Genomic DNA, 25,639 nt, shown 5'->3' with positions numbered 1-25,639 from the left:
CTGGGAAAGTCTTCCCAGCGACAGGACTATTCACATGAAAAGTGGAAGGCAAACAATGTGGTTGTTCAGACATCACTATTTTCAGAGGGCCGAGGACCCCAGATAGCTTGCAGACAACTACTGAGAGGAAGGGCCTTATTTTGATGTGTCAGGGGAGGAGAACATGGCTTGACAGAGATTCTGTTTGGTGTGAGGGGACATCTTATGGGAGTCAGTTTTGTAAGGTCGGTGCCTCAGTGAGGTGATGCATGAATCAGAAGGCATTCTTTAAGTGTGAAACTCTGTGCAGAGCAGGATCGTTTGAATTGGCCCACTGAGCAGACTGGTAGCCGGTGGCTACACGCCTTGGTTTCTTTTTGGTTTCTGTTCCCAGGCACGCTGCAGCCTTAGCACCGACTGTCGCCTCCAAAGACACTTATCACTAGGGGGCGCGAGCGGCCTTCCTGGAAGCGTCTCAGGTCCGAGGACCAGGCTCCCTACCGAGCTTGGACCAGCAGAAGTTGGGGTGGGTCGTCACTCCTCACTTCCGCAGAAGACAGAGCCCCGAGAATTGAAGGAGAAGGCAAGAGGGGCTGGAGGACTGACTTATGGAAAGATGGTCTCTCCTTTCCCACCTCCCTTAGGCACCTCTCACTGTTCAACCATCCCCGACCTGGGGCTGTCCCTTCTTGTCAGTCACTTCTGTGACTTGTCTGTATTCTGCAGTGTCGCCCGTCCAAGCATAAGATTGACCTTGGCAACGGTATGATAGCTAAAGAGATATTTTAAAGTCGACTTGTTATAACGTCTTGTGCGACGAAAGACTTTGGCTCCCAATGGTGGTATTATCGTGGAGGAATTTGGGATGGGGTAGCCCCTGCACTTGCACTGCCTCTAATACTGTGTGACAATAACCCGAGGTGGGAGACAACAGCTGGGCTTGCTTCCTCATACACTTCCTCTGAGCAGCTCCATTTTCAGCTTTTCAGTCATGTCAAAGAACTTGTCATTTTTAACTCCTTGGGCATTGATGTTCCCCCTCACCTTGATAAAGTTAACTTGTGAAAAATTTAAAGAATTCCTTTTGACCCAGTGGACCTCTTGTAAATCCTGTCGGTTCTATGCAGTGAGTCGTGTCATATAGAAAGAGCTATTGCGGATGGAATTCAGGAAATCTCTGCACACATGTAAAAGAATGTGATTTTCCTTACTAATGCAAGCTGAATGCCTGTGGCTAAGGCCTGCTAAAGCCCAGCTCACAATTCACCCGATAAGCAGGAAGACTTACCAAGCCTCTCTCTTGCCCTAGAAGTCACAATTTATGCTTCTAATTTTAATTTTCCTCAGCTTAGATCCCAGAAGGATTTATTAAATTTGCTTTGTGGAGCCCATTAACTCTAAACTGAATAATGATGTTACTCTAGGCTTAGAATCAGTTTATAGTAAATTCTCTATACACAGGGCCCTAGGAATCCTATATTCCTCCATGACAGAATTTTAAGTCGGTTCATAAATGAAAAGGTTTACTCAATTTACCTAAAAGTTATTAGTAATTAACTGATATCAAGAGACCATCGCTTGCAGAGGTAGTGAATAACAAATGAGAAAGTTGGCAAGAAAAGATATTCACTATGTGGCTTAAAGTAGAAGGTAGAAAATAGAAAATTCCAGCAGCTTATCAGAACCTTGTTGGTACTCTGGCTTCATGCTGTGCTTAAAATGAGTAATCATGACTTAAAAATAATTTTTATTTTTTTCTTCATAGGCTTCATAGGCTGGCCAAAGCCAAATGAACAACTTGTGGAAAATCTAGGCAAATAGCCGGATGGTCTTTACTTTAGAACAGACAGTAAGGTTGCGTGGGAGACTTGCGTCTCTGCATGAAGTGGGCTAAGGAGCTAGACACATTGGCAGGCAGAGTGGAGCTTAACGTACTTGCCTCATGATTCCCTGTGCCAACAGGGGTGGTGAATATTTCCAAAACATTTCTGGAGAGCATTATCTGGAGAGAATATAGGTAGAAAAGGCTAGCTCACAGAGAATTTCTACTCACTTTGGCTTGGGCAACACCCTCAAATTTCTCTAGACTTCTGTATTTCACCTTCTAGAATCTGCTGTGTAGAGTGGACTGGGCTGCTAAGTTTAGATCATCGCTCTGCAGGAAGATGGGGCAAGGTCTGGGAGGGTAAGATCTTACTAGGTTGCCCTTCAAGGCTTCCCAAGGGTGGGGAATGTCATCTCATTCCACCTTGTGTGTTGTCCAGTGGTGGCAGTTCATGGCTAGGTGGGCTTGTCCTCTTCTGCATTACAGTAAGCCCTGAGCACCACCCAGGTGGTTTTGTCACAGATCAGTGTCCCCCAGTTCTCTCTGCATCCCCAAAGCACCCCAGCCAGCTGACTAGCTGTTCAGCAGGCAAGAGGAATAGCTGCATTTGGGAGTCAGCCAGGACAAAAGGAGCAAGAAAAGACGGTGAACAGGAAGGAGAGTGTGCATGGTCACAGGTATTCATCCAAGGCAGAACTCTCCTTTTTCCTCCAGTGCTTGGGGCTGGTCTTGATGTGAGATGCCTCTGTTCAGGTGTGGTTCTATTCAGGTCAGGTGGTTCACCACAAGGTAATGTGTGATGAATGTAAATAAGACACGTGCAAATTTCACAGGCTGTGGGAGCACTGCATCTTATATCCAGTTTATTATCTAAGGTTCCTCTATGCTGCTTTTCTTTGCATTTATTCAGACATTGCTGAGCACTGAAGACAGAGAGCTAGAGTCACACTACCCCCGTGTATTACAGAATCTTCCCTTTTCAGCATATTAACTCTAATTTGAGAAGAAACTAGACCGATTTGCCAAGTGGAGTGACCTGATTCCTGTTGGATACACATGTTATCAAGTTGAGGTTGTCAGTATAAAGCAAGTGTGGTGAAGTCTGCCTTTTCATACTAAAATCAAAGCCCTGGCCTGCCAGCCAGGAACTGCTGAACAAAGCATGCCCTAATCAGCCGGTCTATATGTAGATTTAGACATCACCAGGAGGCTGAGAACCTATCAGGCCCAAACTGATTATTCTAATCAAGTGTTTTAATTAAGCACACTTATTGCCAGTATCACAGCAATGAGGCCTGCTTTCCAGTAGTAATGGGTGCTTTTTTTTCCTTTTCTTAATTCTATACAGTTAGTGTTTGACTTTGTGGGGGTATAGTTAGCAGCTTTCTAAAGTAGGCCAGGGGGAAGCTCTCTGTGAAGAGCACTCTCCTGGGCTGGCATTTTGGTCAATGGACATAAAAAACAAAAACAAAACCAAATAGATAATAAAATAAAAGCGATTACCACCTGGGTTGCAGATGAATCAATACCCCAGGAAGTGCATCTTGTGCATCCTCTGAGTTAAACCCAAAAGCAAAGCTGGCTAGCCCAAGATTTGAAAAAATATATAAACACACACACATTGGGTTGGCTTTTATTGGAATGCCTAGATGCAATCTATAGTCATCAAGTTATGGAAAATTCAGGTCACATATAAAGTTAAGAAGGCAAATGAAAAGAACAATACAAATCAGACAAAATTTACATCTCAAAATATCATGAAAGCATTTTGACTGGCTTTGCCTAAAATACTTTGAATATCAATTTCTTTTTTTTTTTGTAAGCTAATTCTTTGCATTATACAGTCTCCCACCCCCCAACTCTTAGAAAAAGATCTTTTGTTTACATTTTCCCCAAGGTCACTATTTCTTGTAAAAGCATGTCCAGGTCACAAGCCCTCTTAGAAAGAAATAGGCTCATTATACCTACTAACAAGACACTAATTGGGTTGATTTCACTTCATCTAAAGTAAGCACCAGGAGATTCTCCCAAATCTGTCATTTATTGGTGCCCATCTAAAGCCCAGTCCATGTTGAGAAGAGTTAAGACTATAATTTCTGCATGTGGTACAAGCTTTTCATGGTCAACACATCAGAGACATTTCTGAGAATTTAGACTCAGAGCCTATTTCACCCAAAAGTACTTACAGCATGCTAAATACAGTCCTGTGGAAGTTCCAGCGAACAGAACGGCAAACACCTAAGTTAACAGTTAAAAAATAAAAATGTAAAACAGAGCCATGTTTATGTGGTTTGAAATCTCATAGTTTTCTAAATTTGGGCTTCATAATACTTGCCAAAGGATTTCCAGGATAAAAAATATTAATGCTAATCTGTGCTTTCATTCTAATAAAATATCAGCATTCATTAGAAGATTAATGACTTCAGTATGCTCTACCAAATACACAAAGACAGTAATAGCACTGGTACCGTAAATTCAGTAGCTATTTCGAAACTTTCCCAGCCAATCTGTTTAATAAACACGCCTACTGTGCAATTTAGAGTATGTGGTACATACAAAGCAGTTAGAAAATTATGTTCAATACATCACTTGAACCTTCATATTTACGACATGTTCACTTGCTATGTTTTATCACCATTATACATAGAGGAAAACAGTGTGTACTATAGCTCAATGAACTGAGAAATATTTTCTAAAAAATATTTTTGTGGCTGAATTTAGTGCTCATAAAAGATTTGTCAGAGTGGCTGGGCCGGCACAAAAGTGCAGATGGTGGCTGTGGTGGTCCCACAAGTTTGTATGCAGGGGGTACAGCTGTCAGTTCCCTTCCTACTGGATCTGTCGCCCTGGTTCCCCCTGGACAACACAGACTACCATTCAAATCAGCCCTAAACATGATCAGGCCATGTGGGCTTTCAGGAGCTTCTGTCTTCCTTTCTAAAATTTGTTTTGGTCCCTCTTGCTGACCTAAGGGTCTGAATCCAAGGGTAGCAGTGATCCTGACTGGCTGGATCCCTGTTGCTCCATTTCTGTAATGTTTCCCAGATACTGTGACATACCTCCCCACACATTTCCCGAGCATCTGATATGGTCTCACACCTCCATTATCAAATGGAGCATCAAGGGACGGTAATATAATAGTAAAAACCCTTATGGTTAATTATGTCAACTCCTATTGATTTTTAGGGTCTAGAGAGGGTCAGAGAGTCCCTTCTCCCCAGAGTGGTGGAGTGGTGTTTTATTTAGTTTGCATATCTTCCATTACATTCCACCAGCCTTGGTCATCAACTGTGCCTCTTGGTTGATGATGGTTGAGGACAGTGGCTTGATGAGAAGGAAGATAAAGGGGAAGTTCTCTGACGAGCCACCCACTTAGGATTGCACTGTCCTATCCATCTACGTGATAGAAAGTTGCACATTTTTTTCAACCTAATACAAAAATATTAACACTTCTGGACATTATAGGTATAAGTTGTTATATCTCTACAATATAATCAGTTATACTGTACAGCTATAACAGATAACAAAAGGTGCAATCCTTTAAAAAATCACACAGTTCACATGTTTTTATCATTTTATTTTTAAGTATAAACTTTTAAACACTTTACATAAATTAACTCCTCTGAGACTAATATTTGATGTACAGTAAATTGTAATTCATATAAAAATCCATAAACAACTTGTCTCACATAATTTACAAAAAAATCAGGGTTTCCTTTGCTTATCAGTGACAAGGATTCTAGTTGCCAGTTTTTCCCCACCCCAAGGCAAACCACGTTAGTATTGTAAAATCCAGTATTAAATCCCCGCCGAAGCATTAGTCACTTGTGCCAATGTCCTTTTACAAAGCAGCACAGGGAAGCAGTTGGGTTGTCTATAAACAGTAACTTTGCCCCACATTTTAAAATGAACAGATAGATATACATCACATCCTAAGCAGAGACTACTTCCTGTAAGCAAAGGTCGACAATTCGGTAATATCTGGAAACACTGCATTTTTTCCCTCTCCAAACCTTTGTTAAATACAGTGCCTCAAAGGAACACATGGCCCACAGCAAAACGTTTAGGCCTCGTTAATGACTTTTTTATTTAATACGTTCAGTCCAACTGAGTGCAGCGATATGCATATGTAAACATCTTCTTTAAAGCCGATCACCTTTAAGGTCATTCAGGAAAAAAAAAAAAGTTGTCTTTGTTTTTGTGTGTGTGTGTGGATGTTTTTTCTTTAAAATTTTTTTTAGTAACAGTATCTTTCTCTCGGCAGGCTCATCTGCTTCGGAGAGTCCGAGGATTGTGCTGCAGACGGCGATCTGAGCAGAGGGTGTGGTCCACGCCCGGCGGAGGGAGGCAGGGAGGGGCGCAGGGACGCGGCGGGCCGGTGGTTTGGTGACGCGGAGGGGACGGCGCGGGCGGCCCGGGGGTTACCTCTTGCCGATCTCGCTTTGTCGGAGGAACTGGATGTTGTTGGCGCTGTCGGCCAGCTCCGGGTACTGCTCCACGGAGAGTACGTAGTACCCGTCGTAGCCCTGCACCTTGCCCGCGCTCAGCAGCTGGCGCTTCTCGCCCTCAGTCCAGAGGCGCGCGCCCTCCTCGCCGTCGCGCACGCGCTGCTGCTCGCGCGCCCAGGCCCGGGCGAGCGCGCGCTGCCGCGCCTGCTCCAGGATGCGCGCCTTCTCCTCGTCCAGCGTCATGCCGTAGCGCACGTGCAGCGCCAGCGCGCCGAACTGCATCTCCACGTCGGCGAACCTGCGAGTCCTGCCGTTCACCACCGTGGTGGACTGCGACACCGTCACGTTGATGCCGTTCTCCAGCGCCTTGCGGCCGCTCGTCAGCCGCAGCGTGCCCAGGTCGCTCTCGGGCGTGGTGGTCTTGATGAAGTAGTGCGTGTCCTTGCCCTCGATGGTGAAGTGCAGGTTCTCCAGGTAGAAGGCGTTGTTCAGCACCGCCGCCACCTTGATGCAGTCCTCGTTGGCGATGTTCAGCACGTTGGTCTGCACGCGGCCCTGGCTGACGGCCAGCATGACGCCCTTGCCGATCAGAGACTTGACGGTGGCGAACCACAGCCACGACTGCTCGCCGCCTGCCTTGCGCCTGCTCACCTGCACCTCGGCCATCTTCCCCAGGGACAGGAAGGCCTTGGCTTGCCTGGCCACTTGCTGCTGAACTCCAAAAATGGGCTGAAAAAGGAAACAAAAACAAAGGGGTGGTTGGAAGGATGTCTGTATGCAGATCCCAGTTGCTGGAGAGTTAACGCTGGCTGGTAGCCTTCCCACCCCTGACCAGAAATGGAAGGACCCAGCCCGGCATAGTGATGCATGCCTGTCATCTCATTCGGCCGCCCGTGGAGGCAGTAGGATCACGAGTTCAAGGTCATCCTTGGGTACTCAGCAAGTTCAAGACAGCCTGGGCTACAGAAGGAGCCTGCTCAAAAACAAACAGGAAAACAACAACAACAACAACAACAAAACACAGAAGAAAACAAGAAAAGAGGGTGGAGAGTTCTGTGGTATAGCAATAGGAAGACCTACACAAGGCAGAGAGGACTAAATGCACTCAGCACCCATCCCTTCCCTCGGCGTGATTCAAAAGGATTTTGAAATGTTGGAAAGAGGCATACTAGTGAAAGCTTTTTCAGGTTCCCAGGTGGGCAGATTCTTCATGACATTACCATTCCTCTTACAATCTCTGGATTCTCTTTCTGCAACCCGCCTCATGCTGGGAGCCCCCTCTCTCAAGCACAGGGTGGCGGGAGCTTTCTTCGAGGCAGGTGTAGGAGAAAGCACTAGGCACCGAGAAGGATGGGAAACTGGGGATGCTCGGGAAGATCACTGGGCTCCTCTACTTACGCTTGGAAATGCTTCTGCTCTAATTAAAGTCAACTCTGTGCCCTTTTCTGCTAATCAGCTATATGTGGGCATTAAAATTTCAGAACTGAAGTATACAGGGATGAGTGGACAGCGAGGCAGCTGGACACGAGTATTTATGACTTTTGGGAAACTGTTTTTTTTTTTTAATGCAGATTCAAGGACTATGGACCATTTCCATTGGCAGATACTTTAAATTTGGGGCATCTAAACTCAGCCATTTTTTATACCACCAGATGTTTGTCAGCCCATTATTCCCTAGATGGAAACATCTGTTTCATCTTCAGTACTGACTGAAAGAAACATTTGTTTTTCTGTACTTGGGGCAGTATCGTTGTCTTTGAAGAGATTCCCTAAGCTGTCCTGACTGTACACGTCTCTTGACAGAGAACTTGAACTATATTAAAAGGCTGCCTAGGGGGGAAAAATGTTGGCAAGTCCATTTTTCTAGTTAGACTGAAGTGTCTTCAGACCAGTTGGCCAGTCATGCAGTTAGGTTGTGCATGCTGAAATGCACTGGAGGACCTCAGTATGTTGCATGGCATTTTATCTGTGCTGATGGATTTGCAGTTGGCAATGTTCAAAAGGCTCCCAGACCCTAGCATCTGATGGGCTTTTCTTTTTAAATATAAAGGTGCTATCTGAAAAAGACTGCTTTTATGTTAAGTATGAAACATGTATCAGGAAAGTATGCATCAGCACTGCATACAGCATGGCATGTGTGTGTTTGTGTTTTAATCATGCTTGCCTTTTTGTATTTGTTAAACTTGGAGGAAACTGCTCAAGGTGGGGGATTAATTTTCTAAGGCACTCTGTACTTCTTATCATTAAGAGATAACCCAATTTCTTGATCTCTAATTATTCTTGCTTTAAGCTAGAAATCCTGGTGCTCTACGCTGCATTCTTTTCTCATCTCTTAGTGACGGGAACTTAAAGAGTCACTCTGTCATAGCAGCTTTGACTTTGCAGTTCTCCATCCTTTTTCTTATTTTATTTCTCACAACAGGTTCAGACCTACTGATCTTTTATTTTCAGGAAAACTCTATGAACACCTACCTGGTTGTAGATGAAGCTGGTATCAGAGGTATATTTTAATTTCATTTATATTTTTTCTGAAACCCTGCTCATATTTTAAAATTGTACTCTGGCACTGTTTGTGAGTTGCTAAGTTGTAATATGAATCTTGTCCTGCTGTTCATTGTATTTTTGCCTTCAGCTCCCAAGTGTCACAAATGTGCCATCAAGGGGTTCTCTGTAGAAGCCTAGCACTACAACATAATCTTCTATGTTTTATTACCTTTTCATGATGTATTCCAACGTTTTTGTTAGCTTCACACAAACCAGATTTAAGTCTGTTTTTATTTTGTGCTTGCACGTGTGTGCATACATGCTGGTGTGTGTGTGTATGTGTATGTGTGTATACAAGCACATGTGTGCACTTGTGTATGGAGGCCAGAAGCTGACATTGGGTGTCCTTCTCTGCTGCTGTCCACTTTGTTTAGTGAGGCAGCTGGACTCAAGGGTCATTGTTTTGGCTACTTTAGCTACCTAGTTTGCCCTGAGGATGCCCTGCCTCTGCCAACCAAGCACTGAATAGTTCGGCCTCCACCACTGCATTTAAATGGGTGCTGGGGTCTGAACTCCAGTCCTCATATGTGCATGGCTGGGCTGTCACCCCAGCCGCAGATGTAAGTCTTTACTAGGCCCCTGGTACGCTGAACAGAAATGCAGAGAACATGTCAATTTTCCTTCCTCAAAAGTGTAAAAAAAAAAAAAAAAAAAAAAAAAAGTAAAACCATCTTTGGCCCAGTTTTCACGAAGGGAGTTTGATTAAATGTGGGTAAACACGACACAAGTAAGCCATTTATCACGTTCTCATCGTTTTGCTTTTGTTTCTTACCGGCACGTCATCCCACTGCTGACTCTTCACAAGCTCATAAGAAGGTTCTGTTAAATCAAATTTGGGAACAGGGAATCCAGGAATAGCATTGTGCAGATGGAAGCCAAATGTCACCAGCCAGCTGTTCACATCTAGGGAAGAACGTTTAGAATGAAAGGTGTTTGAGTTTATTTGGTGTTTTCATAAATTTATATCCTTACCTTTAAAAAAAAACACCAATTTCACAAATAATCATCTGAAACGAGCATGTGTTTGCCTTCCTGCTACTGCTTCAAAGCTACCCTATTTTTAGACAAGAAGGCAGTAGCCACAATAGCAGAACTATGGCAAATGCTGCAGAAAATGGAAAGAAATAGACACTCACTTAGACAGACTGGATCAACTGTCAGAAGTGCAAAATTGCATCCGGTGCCAGCAACAGTAACAAAAAGGGTAGTAACAGTACACACACAGTAGCATGGAAATCCAGGACACAGGCAGAAAACAAATGAAATGTGTTTTGTACTGAGTAAAGGCTGGTCTTAAATAGAAATTGTGCTATTAGCCCTCCAGGGTAATTACCCAAGGATACATGGATGTCCACAAACTATTCTCTATTAATAAACCCCCTAGATTGAGAGTATTAAAATGAACACTTGATTCTTAATCAAAGATGAATGTTAAATACTGGCAATGCTGGCCAAGGGCACAGATGTTCTGATTACCATCAGCTAGGACTTCAAAGGCTTGCTGTGCACAGGTGGAGATAAACTTTTTGGGGAGAAAACCTGGAAACCTTTAAAGTGGTATTTTAAAATATTGCCATGTGACTCCAAAAGCCATTAAGCACAGAATAAGGCTTTTCTTCTCTTCTGGAGGTTATGATGTTACAGAACTGCTCAGCAGGCTTGCAGCTTTATGAGTACAGTTGGGTGTAGATTATTTTATATATTAAGCACATCGCTGGAAAATTTGAAATTGCATTTCACCTAATATATTTTATGCTGTTCCATCTCTCTTTTGATGCTTTTCAGAAAATGCTGCTATGGCATTCCCTGCAGTCCGTGTTGCTAGGAGAGGATGAATTCAGGAGCTGTGGGCTATCCAGCCTTGCAGTCAGCCCCTGTCAACACCCTTTAAATAACCACTGGTAAACTGCTTGTTGGAATGACAGAGAACTACTCACTTCTTGTTTCCTTCTCTAGGGCACACACTCTCGCCTCACTGCCATACTGGCAGGTCTTTTGACCAGGTATCACATGGCTACAAAACCAGTAGTAGTTTCTCTTGAAACGTTGGTGGGGAGAAATGAGTTCTTACCTGGTTCACAGAAGATGGAAGGTGGCACTTCTTTGTGAGAGTTTATGTAAGATTACAGAGGGTCATATGTCTGAGAGAGAATTCTGTTTCCCAAACATTGATGTGTGTTTCCCAAATATTGATGTAGTGAGAGCAAAGATTCTCTTACTCTGAACACTGTGTGTCTATGTGAGCATCAAAAGCACAAACATTGAAAAGTGCTTCCAAGAGAATGAGATTAAACTTGGCAAGATCCTAAATCTGTAGCCAGAGCATTAACCCTATATTGATGAAAAAGTTAGTGTGTATTTTAGTAGTGTCACACATGCAAGATGGCACCCAAAGGTGATGAAAATAAGAAGAAAGAAGCACTGGGAAGAGAAGCCAGGTATTCTGACTGAGTCACTGATGGAACATAGCTGCATTCTTGTCCTGAGGTGATGGTGATGGGGGGGGGGGGGTTAAATGGCTTCCAGGGACGAGATGGTGTGTCCCACCAGCACATTTCACACTGGTTATCTCCATTAGAATGGTACATTTGTATGGAGAATTCATATACATTTGTAAGGTAGTTACTCTTTTTTAAAAAAATTTTATTTATTTATTTGAGAGTGACAGACACAGAGAGAAGGACACATAGAGGGAGAGAGAGAGAATGGGCGCGCCAGGGCTTCCAGCCTCTGCAAACGAACTCCAGACGCGTGCGCCCCCTTGTGCATCTGGCTAACATGGGACCTGGGGAACCGAGCCTCGAACCGGGGTCCTTAGGCTTCACAGGCAAGCATTTAACCTCTAAGCCATCTCTCCAGCCCAAGGTAGTTACTCTTAAATGCAGAGCATCATATAGTCCTATACTTTATGCCAGGAGTCAGGCTTTGTAGTCTCCAATTTATAGTCAAGGTAACTGCCATAGTTAGATGCTAAATGTCTCCCAAGTGTACTCAATACTGGCTTGACTCCCAGGGTGGTATTGTTGGGAAGTGTTGGCACCTTTGAGAGGTCGGGCCCTGTAGGAGGTCTTTATATCATTGAGGGTATGGTCTTGAAGGGGATTGTTGGATTCTGATCTCCTTGCCCACCTTTTGCTTCCTGGATAGTAAGGTGGGGAGTCTTGCTATGCCAAGTGTCCTTCCCCCAACTGAACTCCAAAACTGTGAGCCAAAATACACCATTCCTCTTTATAAATGATCATTTCAGGTGGGTTTTTTTTTTTTTTTTTTTTTTTTGAGGCAAGCCCAAGAGCCTGGCCTGTTTTTTTGTAAGAAAGAGATAGACAGATAGATAGACAGACAAACAGAAAGAACTGGTGCACCAGGGCCTCCAGCCACTGTAGTGGAACTCTGGACATGTGTGCTACCTTGGGCACATTTGCGACCATGTGCTTGTGTCACTTTGTATGGCTTACATGGGATGTGGAACATGGGTCCTTAGGCTTCACAGGCAAGCACCTTAGCCACTAAGCTATCTCTCCAGCCCCATCTCAGGTATTTTGTTGTAGCAACAGAAAGCCAACTAATACAGCAGTTGAGACTCAAGAGAATTATCTTGTGCAGAAGGCCACAGTACTTGTAGAGAGGAAGGGGGATTGGTTTTCCAGTTGTGGGGTTTTTAATTTAACATGCTTTCTGCTCCTTAATATCTCTTCCCTTCCTTGGATGATTGAATTTTAGGTCATTTCAATAACTGTGGCCTTGAGCACAATAGGAAGTAACTGTGTTGCATTTTTCCTTCGTGGTTTCTCTATGAATTCTTAGAGAAATAAATACATGTAAAAGGTCAATTCCAGCAATTTGTGTATTAATCTAATGGTGATAGTAATGTAGTGCTTGGAAAGGGGTAAGAGCTTACCTGTGATGTAGTCTTTCACATCATGAATCTTGCTTGCAGGATTGTTATTCCTAAACATGTATAGGTTAAAAGGAGCTGGGTCCTTCCCGATTCTTTTCCAGATTTCTATGTCAGGTGTTGTCCATCGTCCTGCTAAAATGTCATAATCTCTTTCTCCAAAGTGGATTAATTTAGTGAGTGGGTCGTACAAGCCTCCGTGGAATCCAATTACCAGCTGAAAGTCAATATTGGAGTCAAAGTAGATTTCCCCATATGCAGTATACTGAATCTGCTTTAGCATCAGCCCATTGCTGCTAAACACGGCCAGTGGTGTCCCTGTGTTATCTGAGGCAATGTAGAACTCATCCCCACTGCTAATTTCCATGGCAAAAAGATGTCCTTGGAGATCATAATAGAGGGAGGTGATTTCTGAGCTTGAATGGTTGTAGACATGAGTAATCCTAGTGGGATAAGTCAAGTCAGCATAAAAAAACTGCAGGTGTTGCCCCAGACTGGTTTTGCTAGAAACACGCCTTCCCAGGCCATCATAACGATAGACCACTGTCCAGCCACTGCCTTTACTGTAAACTCGAGTTAGGAGCCCTTTGGAGCTATACTCAAAGATTTCTGTGCCTCTTTGACGCAGGAAACCATCTTCATCCAGCCGATACTGCACATCACCCAGTCGAGTGATTCTGTCTCGCAGGTCATAGCGAAGCGGTGTCAGCCGGGCACTGTTGCTTGGGTTTAGCAAATGCAGGTTTCCATTGAGGTCATAGTTGTAACGCCACATGATCTTTTCATTTAGGTACACTGTTTGGAGCTGTCCATCCACATCATATTCATAAGCATATTTGGTCGTGTTGGCAAAGGGTCCTATTTTAATCTCTCTCTTGGTTACCCGGCCCATATTATCATATTGAATTGTAATCCAGTACATGAGTGATCTGAATATCTCATATTGAATTTCCTTGATGCGGCCGTGAGCATCGAAGTGCTTCGTATAAGTCATTACAGCAGTGGAAATGATCTGGTTGATATCATAATATATAACTCCAAATTTTCCAAACTGTTCAACTTTGCCAGAGATGTCATCAAACTGGTAGAGATCGATGGGCAGTGGAGTTTCATTGATGACACCCTGCATGCTGGTCACTCGAAAGCTGTTGTCATAGCTATAGTCAAATCTTGCATTGACCATCCCGTCTTCACTAAAGCGGAAAATTTGCCTGTCAATCAGGGGACCAATTTGCCTGTATCTAATGGTGCAAATAAAACCATCACTCTGAAGGTTTACTGTTTTTAGGACTCCTGCTGTCTCATCATAGGTAAAGCTGACTCTTGTGCTATCATATAAAATCTCTGAGAGCCTGGTCTGCCTTCTGTATTTGAATAAGACCCTCCGACTGGTCCCCAGGAAAGCTGTCTGCAGAAGCAGACCTTCCTCGTTGTAGTCTGTGATGATGGAGGCATTGCTTTCTGGGGGGTTGTATATATTACGGTAGTAGCCAATGGACCGGATGGTCTGCATGGTGTGACGAGCCACACTGGGCATGGTGATGGCAGATAGGCGGTCCCACATATCGTATTCAAAGATGTACTGCCGCTGGCTATGCAGCAGGAGAACCATGGACTGCAAAGAGAGCACACATTGTTACCCACTGTGAATGAGGAGATGTGAAAGCAGGTTTAGTGACCACAAACACACAGAAACACTCTGCCTGGGAAGCCTGTTTTCATTTTAATTGAGCTATCCTTGACCTTACGTGTTGTTAACGATTCCCTGGCTAATTTGCTTGGGTGCTTAATTGTAAGGGGTTCTGCAATTAGTGACTCAAGATTCATAATGTGCTACTTGTCATGATTGTGCCGTTCGTTCTTTTCCCAGGCATTCCCAGCCAATGAGCAGATTGTCAATGGATTTGCAGAAGTCATAATGCAGACACAAACAAAGCCACTTTAAAGACAGTATTTCACAGGTAAAATAGCATAGGGGAGATGTAATGGTATCTGTACTTAGCACTTATTTAGTGAGGTAGCTTTTCCCCTCATTTGATTAAAGAGCCTCTCAAATTATGTTTTAATTTCCTGTGTATTTGGGGGAGGAGCAAAACATTCAAAATATTATTTTCTGAAGAGACATAACATTAGCCAAAAATGGATAATGTGTACATCAAGCATCAATATCAACAAATATTCCTAAATTAGTCACATGGTGAATGAGAGCTATAAATGCCCTTAATAGAAACAAGGATTTAGTCATGCTGTTTTGTTTTATTTTATTTTATTTTTTGCAAATTCTTACAAGGCATCTCTGTTTTGATGTTCCCTTTTATGGGCACCAAATCTGAGTTGTACCTCAGATTTTATCACAATGGATTTTGGATTCTACAAGCACTGGTACTAAATTATGGAGCAAGTAAATATACTAATGAAAAAATAGCCTTTACTTTGCCCCCAAGTTATTGCAGAAAGACAAATGACTTCAACTTATTGAGCCAAAAGAAGGCTAACCCCAGGACTGATGTTACATGAGCTGGCGAGTCCTCTGTGACAAAGCTTCCTCTAACTTGTCAGACTGAGTGGAATAATGACAGGGCAGGTGGGTAGTGAGAGGTGGCAAACCTCTGGGGATTCAGTCTTTTGCTTCGGGCAAGGAAACGCATAATCCCTTTGTCTAATGCTTGCTCTTTTTATTTTCTACCATCTCCAAAAGTAGTCTTCCTGACTTGGGCCCCTCAAGAATCTCTTCTCTAGCCATATCTAGGGGCAGTGTTTTTTCAAAGTATATGGGTTTGTGCATGTTTGTAAATGTGTGGGTTCATGTGTGCACTTGTGCATGTAAAGGACAGATGGTTGATGACAGGGTCCCTCAGTAAACCTAGAGCTCACTGATTCAGCTACACTAGATAGCCAGTGAGGCCTACAGTGAGGTGTAGGGATTCTGCATTGTTGCATCTCATGTACTGGGATTGCAGGCATGCACTGCTACACCTAGCATTTTCACATAGATTCTGTGTTTTGAACTCAGGTCCTCATGTTGATGATTTTGTTGCCAGCCTGCAGCGCTATTGGAAGGTGAAAAAACCTGTGAATGGCAGGGCCTCATGGAAGCCAGAGGTCATTGGGAACATGTCCTTGAAGGGGACTCTGGATCCTGACCTCTTTCTTGCTCTCTCCTTGCTTCCTGGCCACCATGAGGTGAGCAGCTTTGTTCTAGCAATGCTCCCTGCTATGACCATCTTACCACTGATCTCATAACAATGGAGTTATGGAAGCCATGAGCCAAAATCTTCCCCTTATATGTTATCACCTGAGATATTTTATCATAGTGATGGGAAGCTAATACATGGCTGATGTGCAAAATGTTGAGAATTGTTCCTGGTAGTTGACTTTCTTATGAGGAAGGCCCAAACTACTGTGTTTCACAGAAATTAGTTTTCAATCCTCTAAAAATCATGTTTGATGGTAGTTAACAAAACATTAATTGTCTGGCTATGAATATTTTGGCTTAGTGTGCCTACCTGAGTAAGGAAATAAATTAATAGTTTGGATGGACTTTAGGAAATGGGAGTGAAAAAATGAGAAAGGTTGCATTGGTTTTTCTGATCACAGGTACATGAAAATAATCTTAATTATTACACTGTCATTTTGGAACCGTGGCTTTTATCAGCAGTATATTCTTTGCCTCTCTTTAAATATTTTAAGTTATATTAGGACAGATTTTATCAATTTTTAGGGACTACATAGTTTACATTTCTGTTACTGTAATGAATGAACTGGGTTTATATGGGGTCTAGACCATTCCCCTTCTACTTGGAGAAGTTGCCTTAGGGCTGATGAAGTTGGAGGGTAAACTATGTGTCAGGCAGCTGGTGTACAGTGGGCTTCTAAACATAACCAGCCGACTATCACAAGGCATAGTCCATGGTCTCCAGGGCGAATCTCTTCTAGTGAGGAGACAAGTAGGTTTTCAAGGAGCAACGTCTGGCCAGGAAGGTCCTTGCTGGAAGCATCCACAGTTGTCAGGCTGTCCTGAGCTAAGAATGTGGTTCTTGGGAAGGAGAGATCTGGGTATAGGCCACTTTGAGGTAGACAGGCTGTCTCATGTATTGGGGGTTAGGATTAGACATAGGGGTTCTGATAGCACTTCCGGTGGAGAGCAGCATTGTTGAAGCAATCACAGCAGTGGTTTGCATGACATGTGATTTATTTATTTATTTTTTTGGTTTTTTGAGGTAGGGTCTCACTCTAGCCCAGGCTGACCTGGAATTCACTATGAAGTCTCAGGGGCCTTGAACTCATGGAGATCCTCCTACTTCTGCCTCCTGAGTGCTGGGATTAAAGATGTGCACCACCACACCTGGTGATTTTTAGTTTTGTTGTTGGGATGATAAAAGTTTCTATGTGTATGTGACTTCTGATATACCTGCAGGTGAGGTAGTAACCACCATGCACTGAGTTAGGCTACTGTGAAATTGGGTATGGAGAGCTTTAAGATTTGGGACATATAAAAACTCAAACTGAATCATTTCCTGTTGCTAACATTTGTCTCAAAGGCAAAGGAAACACCACATGAATACATTCTTTGGTGGATTATATTTTTTAAGAAGTGGATTACAGGGAGAGTCCTTTCTCTTTTCTTTCACTTTCATTGCACTTGACCCCAGCTCAAGCCCCAAACTGCACACCCCACAGGTTTGCTTTTTACATATGTGTAATTCCAAGTGTGCATCTCTGGCGCTGTACAGTCACAGTTGGGGAAAAGCCCAAGCTTCAATGCTTATCTCTCAAATGCAGAAGAAAGGAGAGATGCCACAAAGTCTCTGAATGTGTGGTTTTCTGGGAAAACAGCCTCTTTTGGTTAATAATGCATACATAGGACCTACACTTTTGTGGTTATGTTGAGGCTCTGCCAGGGACAATGTAAAACTGACAACGTTAACTGTGCGAATGTAAGGCTCTTCCTTCAATGAAAGCGCCAGCACAGAATTTACTTACAAATGATTTGCAAGCTCCAGGTCTAATTTGTGAATGCTGTTTGGTGGATAAGGCTGGCAGGTGTACAGTGTTAGTTTGTTTACAGCACAAATCACTTAACAGGGTCTCAGATAGTAGAACTTAACTAAGGTGAACAGCCTTGCTAATGTGGAAATTCAATCATCCCTGCACCTCGGTGACGGCCATCCCGATGCTTGGAATAAGAAATGGAACTCAGGCATGTATTGCTGGTTTTTGTTTTTTTTTCTCCTGATGTGCTGGGTGACTGCTACAAAACCCCAGTCATCCCTCCACTCTTTTGAACTCCAGCAGGCAGGCATACCTTTTCTAAATATGTGTAGCTCCATGTTTTACCATCAGCAAAGACTCGAGAGACGATTCTCCCCTGGCTGTCATAGTCTACTTTTTCACTTGTAGTTCCTCGTTGGATGCTGGCGATTTGACCTGTGGATGAATAGGTGACATTCACGGCCATCAACTTGCTGCTAGGCAGCCAGAGAGTTGGGTGCCCTGACGTGTCATAGGCGATCCTCAGGAGAAATTTCCGGTGGTCATCATAGATCTTTTCTGTCTTTGTGGTCCGATCAAAGTCAACAGAAAGAAGGTTTCTGCCGTTAACCTGTTACCATGCAAACAAGATGAGGAGATGGATCACATTATTCAAACACTCATCACTCCTTAACCTTAAGAGTCCCCAGTATGTTTTAAATACCATTTATGTGACTGATCGTATTTGTCAGTAAATTAATTGAGCAACTTCTCAGGTACAAGTGCAAGGTAGATGGTTAACTGATGTTATAAAAGGTTTTATTAGGCAGAAAGACAGCCTGGCATTTGCTCAAAACATTTTCAATTAAACTTTGTAAACTAGTGCAAAAGATAATTAAGGGAGACCAAAACATATTAGCTTTAAAGTTCTCAAAAATTTGAAGGTGATAGACCCTAGGTAAATTACTCAAAGCTCCTCCCTCCAAAACACACAGAATAATTGCTTAGTAAATTAATCATGGCCACACCACATAAAACAGTGGTAAATGTGACTCTAACCCTTTGAAAAACAGTTAAGTAGAAGTTGGAGCCACATTATAGTAAATTATTAATGAGTTCCAATAGTAGGAGGTTACACACATGAGCACTGCTTTTGGCCCAGTGCTGAAAGTCACCATTTTTTAGAATGCTGTTTTCTTTTATGACATCTGGGTAACTGGCACAGACTTCAGAGTCCTTTACTGAATATTTCACTTAATTGAAAAATCTCACATTGTGTTGTTGTGATGGGGTCTCTGTGGCTGTGTTTCATGGCCAGAATCTTTGACGAAATCTGGCTGTTACTGTCTGTCATCCAAGGCACACATGAGCCAGCATTCATTATGGCAGTGGAAATGTGGCCCTGATTAAATTCCACTTTGTAAGTAGTTGACAATGTTTGTCGACTGGGCAGAAGGGCAGAGTCCATGGCTTATTTATCCCTTGGTCATTTATGGAACTTTTGTGGGGATCGTGTCTAGGACATGCCAAAATGCTCAGTAACTGGATTGTTAAAGATTAAGTGACACAGCCTTGATTGTGTATGACCACATTATTAACAAGAACCTTCCAAATTCACAACTTAAGCTTATCAGTTTTATATATACATGACATAGTTTGGATGTGGTTTGTGGTCCCCAAAGCTCAGGATGAAGTCTGGTTGCCAATGGTGGGCGGAGACTTAAGAAGAAAGATTATTATTAGCTTTCAGAGAAATGCTCTTTTATTTCCTCATAACCTGATAGTGGTATGCTCTTGGACTTCCAGGATGATGATCTAATGTTAGCCTCTTTCCTTTATACATTACCCAGTTCTAGGCATAATATCATATCAACAGAAAGCAAAAGAAGATTGTATATATAATATGCAGTATCTATTATATATAATTTCTATACATATAACATATACAATATTCAAATCCGTATCATATGTATTTACATGGCACCTTAGCTTTTGTCACTGTGACCAAATTACTTAAAAAAAAGATGGATTTATTTTGGTTTGTTGTTTCAGTGTTGAGCACATCATGGGTGGGACGGTGTGGCAGAGCTAAGCAGTTCACATCATGGTGGGCCAGTAGGCAGAGAAAGGAGGAATGCTGGCAATGGGATAGCTTTCTCCTTTTCCCCTGTAATTCAGCTCATAGGGACAGCACCACCCACATTCATGGTGGGTCTTTCTTCCTCATTCATCCTCCCTAAAACACCAAGAGGTGTGCCTCAGTCATGTAAGTGAGTCTCAATCCAGTCCAATTGAGTGTGAAGATTAAGTATCAGAAAATCTAGTCCTTTTTAATCTGACACCCAAAATACATCACTTTCAAATCATAACACAGGGCTGGAGAGATAGCTGCTTGGTTAATTAAAGGCACCTGCTTGCAAAGCCTGATGGCTTGTGTTCAACTTCCCAGCACCCATGTAAAGCTAGAGCCCCCTAAGAGGCACATGTATCTGGTGTTTGTAGCAGCAAATAACCCTGGCACTTGCCCCTCTGACATATACAAATAAATAAATAATAAAAATAAAACCATAATTCATGCATATATAGGTACATATACAATATACATGTATTTGTGATCAGTGTAGTTTTTGTACTCTACGACTAATGTTGTAAAGGTCCAAGCAAAAATAATTCTTTAGTCTAAACATTTCTAATTAGTTATTAAACACAGTACTGTGAAGTCCACAGAAAGTTCCAAAATGAGCCTGAAAGAAATTATGTTAAGGGGGAAAAAAGCCTTTAAAGAGAATATAAAACAAAAGAAAACCAACCAACCAAACAAACAAAAAAAACCCCAACCCTCCAAAAAACAAACAAAAAACCAAGAAAGGGCAGAGCCCTACATAGAAATAAGGAAATCTTAAATTTTCACTTCTGTTCTTTCAGATCCAGTTAATGTAGAAAAAGAAAGCCTACATATCATAGCTGAAGTTAATGGGTATCAGGGTACAATTGCATGTGTATGGGTGTGTGCCTGTGTGTGCGTGCATGCGTGTGTGTGTGTGTGTGTTGGGGGTGAGACAGAGAGAAACCAAGGAGTTCATAACCTAACTTCCAAATTTCCAGGGTTTTGGAAGCAGCCTACCTTTAGGCTTTTAACCCCTGGGTATCTGCTTTGTCTATCTACAAGTAAAGAAGTTGGAGAGGATCCCTGGAGCCCCTTCTCCCAATGATTTTTCCTGGCTTCGGAGCCCGTCTGCTGGGGCTTCTTGCACTTTCGCTTTCCCGCGCAGCCATGCCTGGGTCGCTCCCTGCCTTATGTGAATTCTATGAAGCTTTATGAGGCTCAGGTCACAGCCTGCTTTGTGTGCTTTGGAAAGAGGTTCCAGCTAATGCTACACATGACTATCCTAAAGTCTGCAGAAAGATTTGGTATCAAATTAGCTTTGGGTAACCAGCAGAATAGAGTGCTTCAGCTTCTGTGTGCACAATGACTTCCATGCAAGAAGAAAAGGGTTTGCACGACTTTACAACGTTTTCACCAGGGCTCTTGGGCAGTGTGTTTTAGAAGAGTTCCCACCCCAGTGCTCAGGTTCGCCCTTTTCTTTCTGTCTTGGGTAACTACAGTCTATGAAGAACCATGGAAGAATGGATAGTTTCCATATACCACCCACATTATTGCCCCATCTGTTTGTATTTTAGTTTGCATTCATTTTAATTTGTGCTTCAATTCTTCTCTGCTTTTGTTAATGCTCCTTTATCTCAGCAATATACCCTCTGGTTACAGTGTCAGAATCTGGGCTGCAGATCTGGTGTGGCTGCTTGCTATAGGGGAATATGGCAAAAAAAAAAAAAAAAAAAAAAAAAAAAGGTCTGGAACTCATCTATTCACACCTGCATCTGCTACTGGTTTACTTCTTCAGTTTGTTAGTGTGGCTGCATGACACCAAGACCTCCGTATGAAAACCAAACACTGTCATCGCTGTTAACTCTGTGTGAATCTATACCAAATATGTCACCATAGGGAAGCATCTGGAAGCATTATGAGACCAAAATGAGGAAACTGATGTTTAAATTTTTCTTTTCATCCAGAAAAATATTGTATGCAGTGCTCTTCTTGTATTCTTAAATAGTTTGGGCTGAGAATGTTCTCCCCCACCCACATTTTCTTTTTTTTTTTTTAAGTGTTTTAAAAGAACAAAGTTTATTTTAAAGTTAAGAGCAAAGGAACCAGAGAGGACAGAGTCCTCATGGAAGAGAGGATGCCAAAGGATCTGCTGCCCAGAGAGAGCTGGACCTTTACTGAATAAAAGAATAAAGACAAAGGTGCTGTGGGTCCACAAAGCATCCATTTGTCCCTTTTATGGAAAACCCCTTCATTTCCAGCTGAGCACAGTCTTCCAGCCAAGAAGGCTGTGGCATTCTGTGTCCATTCTCATTGCTCCTTGGACATTCCCCACATTTTCAATATCAGCCAAAGTTTATGTGTGTGTATGTAGAAGGAGGAGGACATGGAGGAGTCGGAGCAGCAGCAGCAGTTGAGGTTTGACGCAGGGTCTTACTATGTTGCCAGGCTAGTCTCAAAATCCTAGGCTCAAATGATCCTTCCTGAATAGCTGGGATTGCAGGCATATGCCACTGTGCATAGCCAGGTTTTAACTATTCTTATACAATACATTAAAGTTCAAAGATACTGACAGTGACTTTCTTTTTTGGGTATTAGAAATAAAGACCAAAGGTCAAGGGAATGTCCATTCTCAGACATGGTCCTGCTTCCCTGGCCCTTCAGAAATCGTGGCATCTGCCCCCCACCTGTTGTCCTTATAAAGGGCTAGCATTATTTCATGCCCTAGTGAAGGTTTCAATGTGTTAAGTTACTATAAAAATGTCATGCTAAATTGAATATTTTCTTTAAATATTTTCTTTATTTGTTATTCTTTTAAAAATTATTTCTTTATTTCTTTATTTGACAGTGACAGAGAGAGAAAGAGGCAGAGAGAGAAAGAGATAGAGATAGATAGATAGATAGATAGGTAGATAGATAGATAGATAGAGAATAGGTGTGCCAAGGCCTCCAGCCACTGCAAATGAACTCCAGACATGTGTGCCCCCTTGTGCATCTGGCTTAAGTGGGTCCTGGGGAATCGAGCTTTGAACGGAGGTCCTTAGGCTTCACAGGCAAGTGTTTAACTGCTAAGCCATCTCTCCAGCCCCTAAATTGAATATTTAATCTCAAGATAAATAAACCTTAAATCATTACTACTATACTTCCAGTCACCTGAAAATGAATTACAATGTTCTGTATGTATAAGAGATCATCATGGTTTCTTTTGTAATATAATTTATTTTTCTTAAGCAAGTGAAGGGAATCTGCATTTTCAAGGACCACATATAGCATAACAGTAATTAATCACATCCCTTTGATAGCAAGAGGAGAACAGTTATAATTTTCCTTCTGGAATGCTTGAAAATTGAAGTCATAATGACCTTCAACAATTTGCCCAAAGTGAGGTGTCAGCAGAGTCAGATTACAGACACTTATCTGAAATGTTAAGGAGGGTCAGGGAGTGAAGACGGGCTGGCTTGTTACCGAGCACACTTAGTCCAACATGAAGCCTGCTCTGTGGCCCTGTTGGAGCATCATCTTGTTCCAGGTCGTTCTGTGTGCCTCTGCACTGTTATGAGAGCTAACTGTATGTGTGATCCTGTACCAGGCCAGCCCACCCAGTTAAAATACCACACCAATGTGATGGGCCGAGTGAAAGTCAAATATGCTATCATATTTATGTATGTGTTCAAACTTTGAAGATTTCTTTCTGAAATGATTCACCAAAATTGTTCCCAGATTGTGTGCAGGTTTAAGAAATGGATTTTGTAAGTAGAGTGCCATACAATTTTTTTTTTGTGTGTGTGACTGAGTGATGACTATTTCTAAAGTGTAGAACTGGGCTGGAGAGATGGCTTAGCGGTTAAGTGCTTGCCTGTGAAGCCTAAGGACCCCAGTTCGAGGCTCGGTTCCCCAGGTCCCACGTTAGCCAGATGCACAAGGGGGCGCACGCGTCTGGAGTTCGTTTGCAGAAGCTGGAAGCCCTGGCGCGCCCATTCTCTCTCTCTCTCCCTCTATCTGTCTTTCTGTCTGTGTCTGTCACTCTCAAATAAATAAATAAATAAATAAAAATTAAAAAAAAATACTTAAAGTGTAGAACTGACAAAAATTAGGAACATTTGTGAATTTTGGTTTTGAGTTATGGTCTTACTATGTACCCCAGGCTGGTCTTGAACTCATGATTCTCTTGCTTCAGCCTCCTGAGCGCTGGGATTATTGGCTCTATTTACCAACTGCTATCAAAGATAAGCAACTACTATGTACACATCTATTTTTTTTTTCAGTTTTATCTACTAACTAGCATGCCACAGATGAGCTTAATTTTATATTTTCCTGCAACTCTTTCAAGATTTAATGTGTCCATCATTTCCAACAGTAGATTCTTCCTGTTCCTGGTGCACTGTATCATAGAAAATGCTACATTCTTGTATTTTCCTTTTCTACTTCCTGTTTTCTTTTTAATTTATCTTTTATACACAAAATCCTTTTATATTTTATTTACTTGAGAGAGAGAAAGAGGCACATAGAGAGAATGGGCACACCAGGGCCACAAGCCACTGCAAACAAAATCAGACAATGTGCCCCTTTGTGCATCTGACTTATGTGGGTACTGGGGAATCAAGGCTTTAGGCTTTGCAGGTGAGTACCTTAACTACTAAGCCATCACTCCCACCCACATATTTCTTTTATAAAAATATGTTTATTTATTTATTTGTAAGCAGAAAGATTTAGAGAGAAGCCAGACAGAGAGAATGGACATGCCAGGGCCTCTAGCAATGAACTACAGATGCATGCACCACTTTGTGCTTCTGGCTTTACATGGGTACTGAGGAATCAGACCCAGCTAGTTAGGCTTTGCAGGCAAGTGCCTTCACTGCTGAGCCATCTCTCCAGCCCCACATTACTTTTGTATAGTGTTTATCTATTCATCCATCCCTCTCATAGCTATGAAATGTAGTGTGTGATCTGTGAATAGCAGACATATCAGCTGGCTGTGTTTACCACACAGCCACTCTCTTAGGAAGATCAATACAATGAAGTACAGACAGTCCATATTGTAAAGCTGGCTTTCATTCTTTCATTCACTGATAAATATTTGAGCATCCATCATGTGTCAGGCACATAGATAAATTTTGGTCAAAAATTTGAAACTGAAATGGCCTTCCTGTGTGGAAATAATGAGTAGTACAAGAACACACTCCCGGGCTCAGGATGGGGCAGGGTGCAAACGGCTCATCAGCGTGATCCAGGTCACCTGTGGCCACAGGCTTCCAACCCTCACTTTCTCTTCCACATCTTGGTCACACCAGGTTCAGCCTTCCTATCATCACTGTCTCTCTAGAATTCCTCTCTTGGAATCCACAGAGGAGCTGAAATTAGCAGTCATAGCTGGCACATCCAATCTTCTCTTGAAAGCAGGACACCTTCGCTTGTGATCTTGGCATTGTTTCTGGGAGAGCAATCAAACACATCAGCTGGAGATCTTTCAATGTGACTGCACAGGCCCTCTAAAATAGTATATTTGCTGAAATGTCTTGCTGAGGCATTGTGGTTCTGCTATTTAGAAAGACACCAATGCCTATGCCTGTGTGCACGACTCCCTTTCTCCTTTTAGAAAGATGGTATTTCTATTTAGAATCAGATAGAGAACAGGATTTCCCCGTTTTCCCTGCTCTCGCATTTCTCTGTCTCTCCTTCCCCTCTCTCCCAGGCTCATTGTGTGACTCTCTATGCAGCAGAGAAAGGCTAGCCTTAACATACAGAAATCCTCCTTTCTCAATATCCAGAGTGCTAGGCTTGTAGGTGTGAGCCACCACACCTGGCTCTCCACAATTTCTTATATGCTACCTATTCAAAAAGCAGTGTTTTAGAGGAAAAAACGTCCACTGAGA

At 42.5% G+C, this 25,639-nt stretch overlaps 1 protein-coding gene across 8 annotated transcripts in view; it reads right to left on the bottom strand.

The window, feature by feature from the left end:
- Positions 1-3,421: 3,421 nt before the first annotated feature.
- Positions 3,422-25,639, bottom strand: part of Tenm3 (teneurin transmembrane protein 3) — a 710,814-nt gene continuing 688,596 nt past the window's right edge. For all 8 annotated transcript variants that reach the window (XM_045142405.1, XM_045142407.1, XM_045142406.1 and 5 more), the window contains 4 exons: positions 17,997-18,293; positions 12,695-14,306; positions 9,569-9,699; positions 3,422-6,981 (listed from right to left, as the gene is read on the bottom strand). In XM_045142405.1, coding sequence (XP_044998340.1) covers positions 6,226-6,981; positions 9,569-9,699; positions 12,695-14,306; positions 17,997-18,293 — 2,796 coding nt within the window. In that variant the 3' untranslated portion in view covers positions 3,422-6,225. The remainder of the gene's footprint in view (positions 6,982-9,568; positions 9,700-12,694; positions 14,307-17,996; positions 18,294-25,639) is intronic.

Source organism: Jaculus jaculus, chromosome 1, assembly GCF_020740685.1.
Source record: "Jaculus jaculus isolate mJacJac1 chromosome 1, mJacJac1.mat.Y.cur, whole genome shotgun sequence".
NCBI classification, from domain to species: Eukaryota; Metazoa; Chordata; class Mammalia; order Rodentia; family Dipodidae; genus Jaculus; species Jaculus jaculus.
This window is presented reverse-complemented; position numbering and strand designations above follow the sequence as displayed.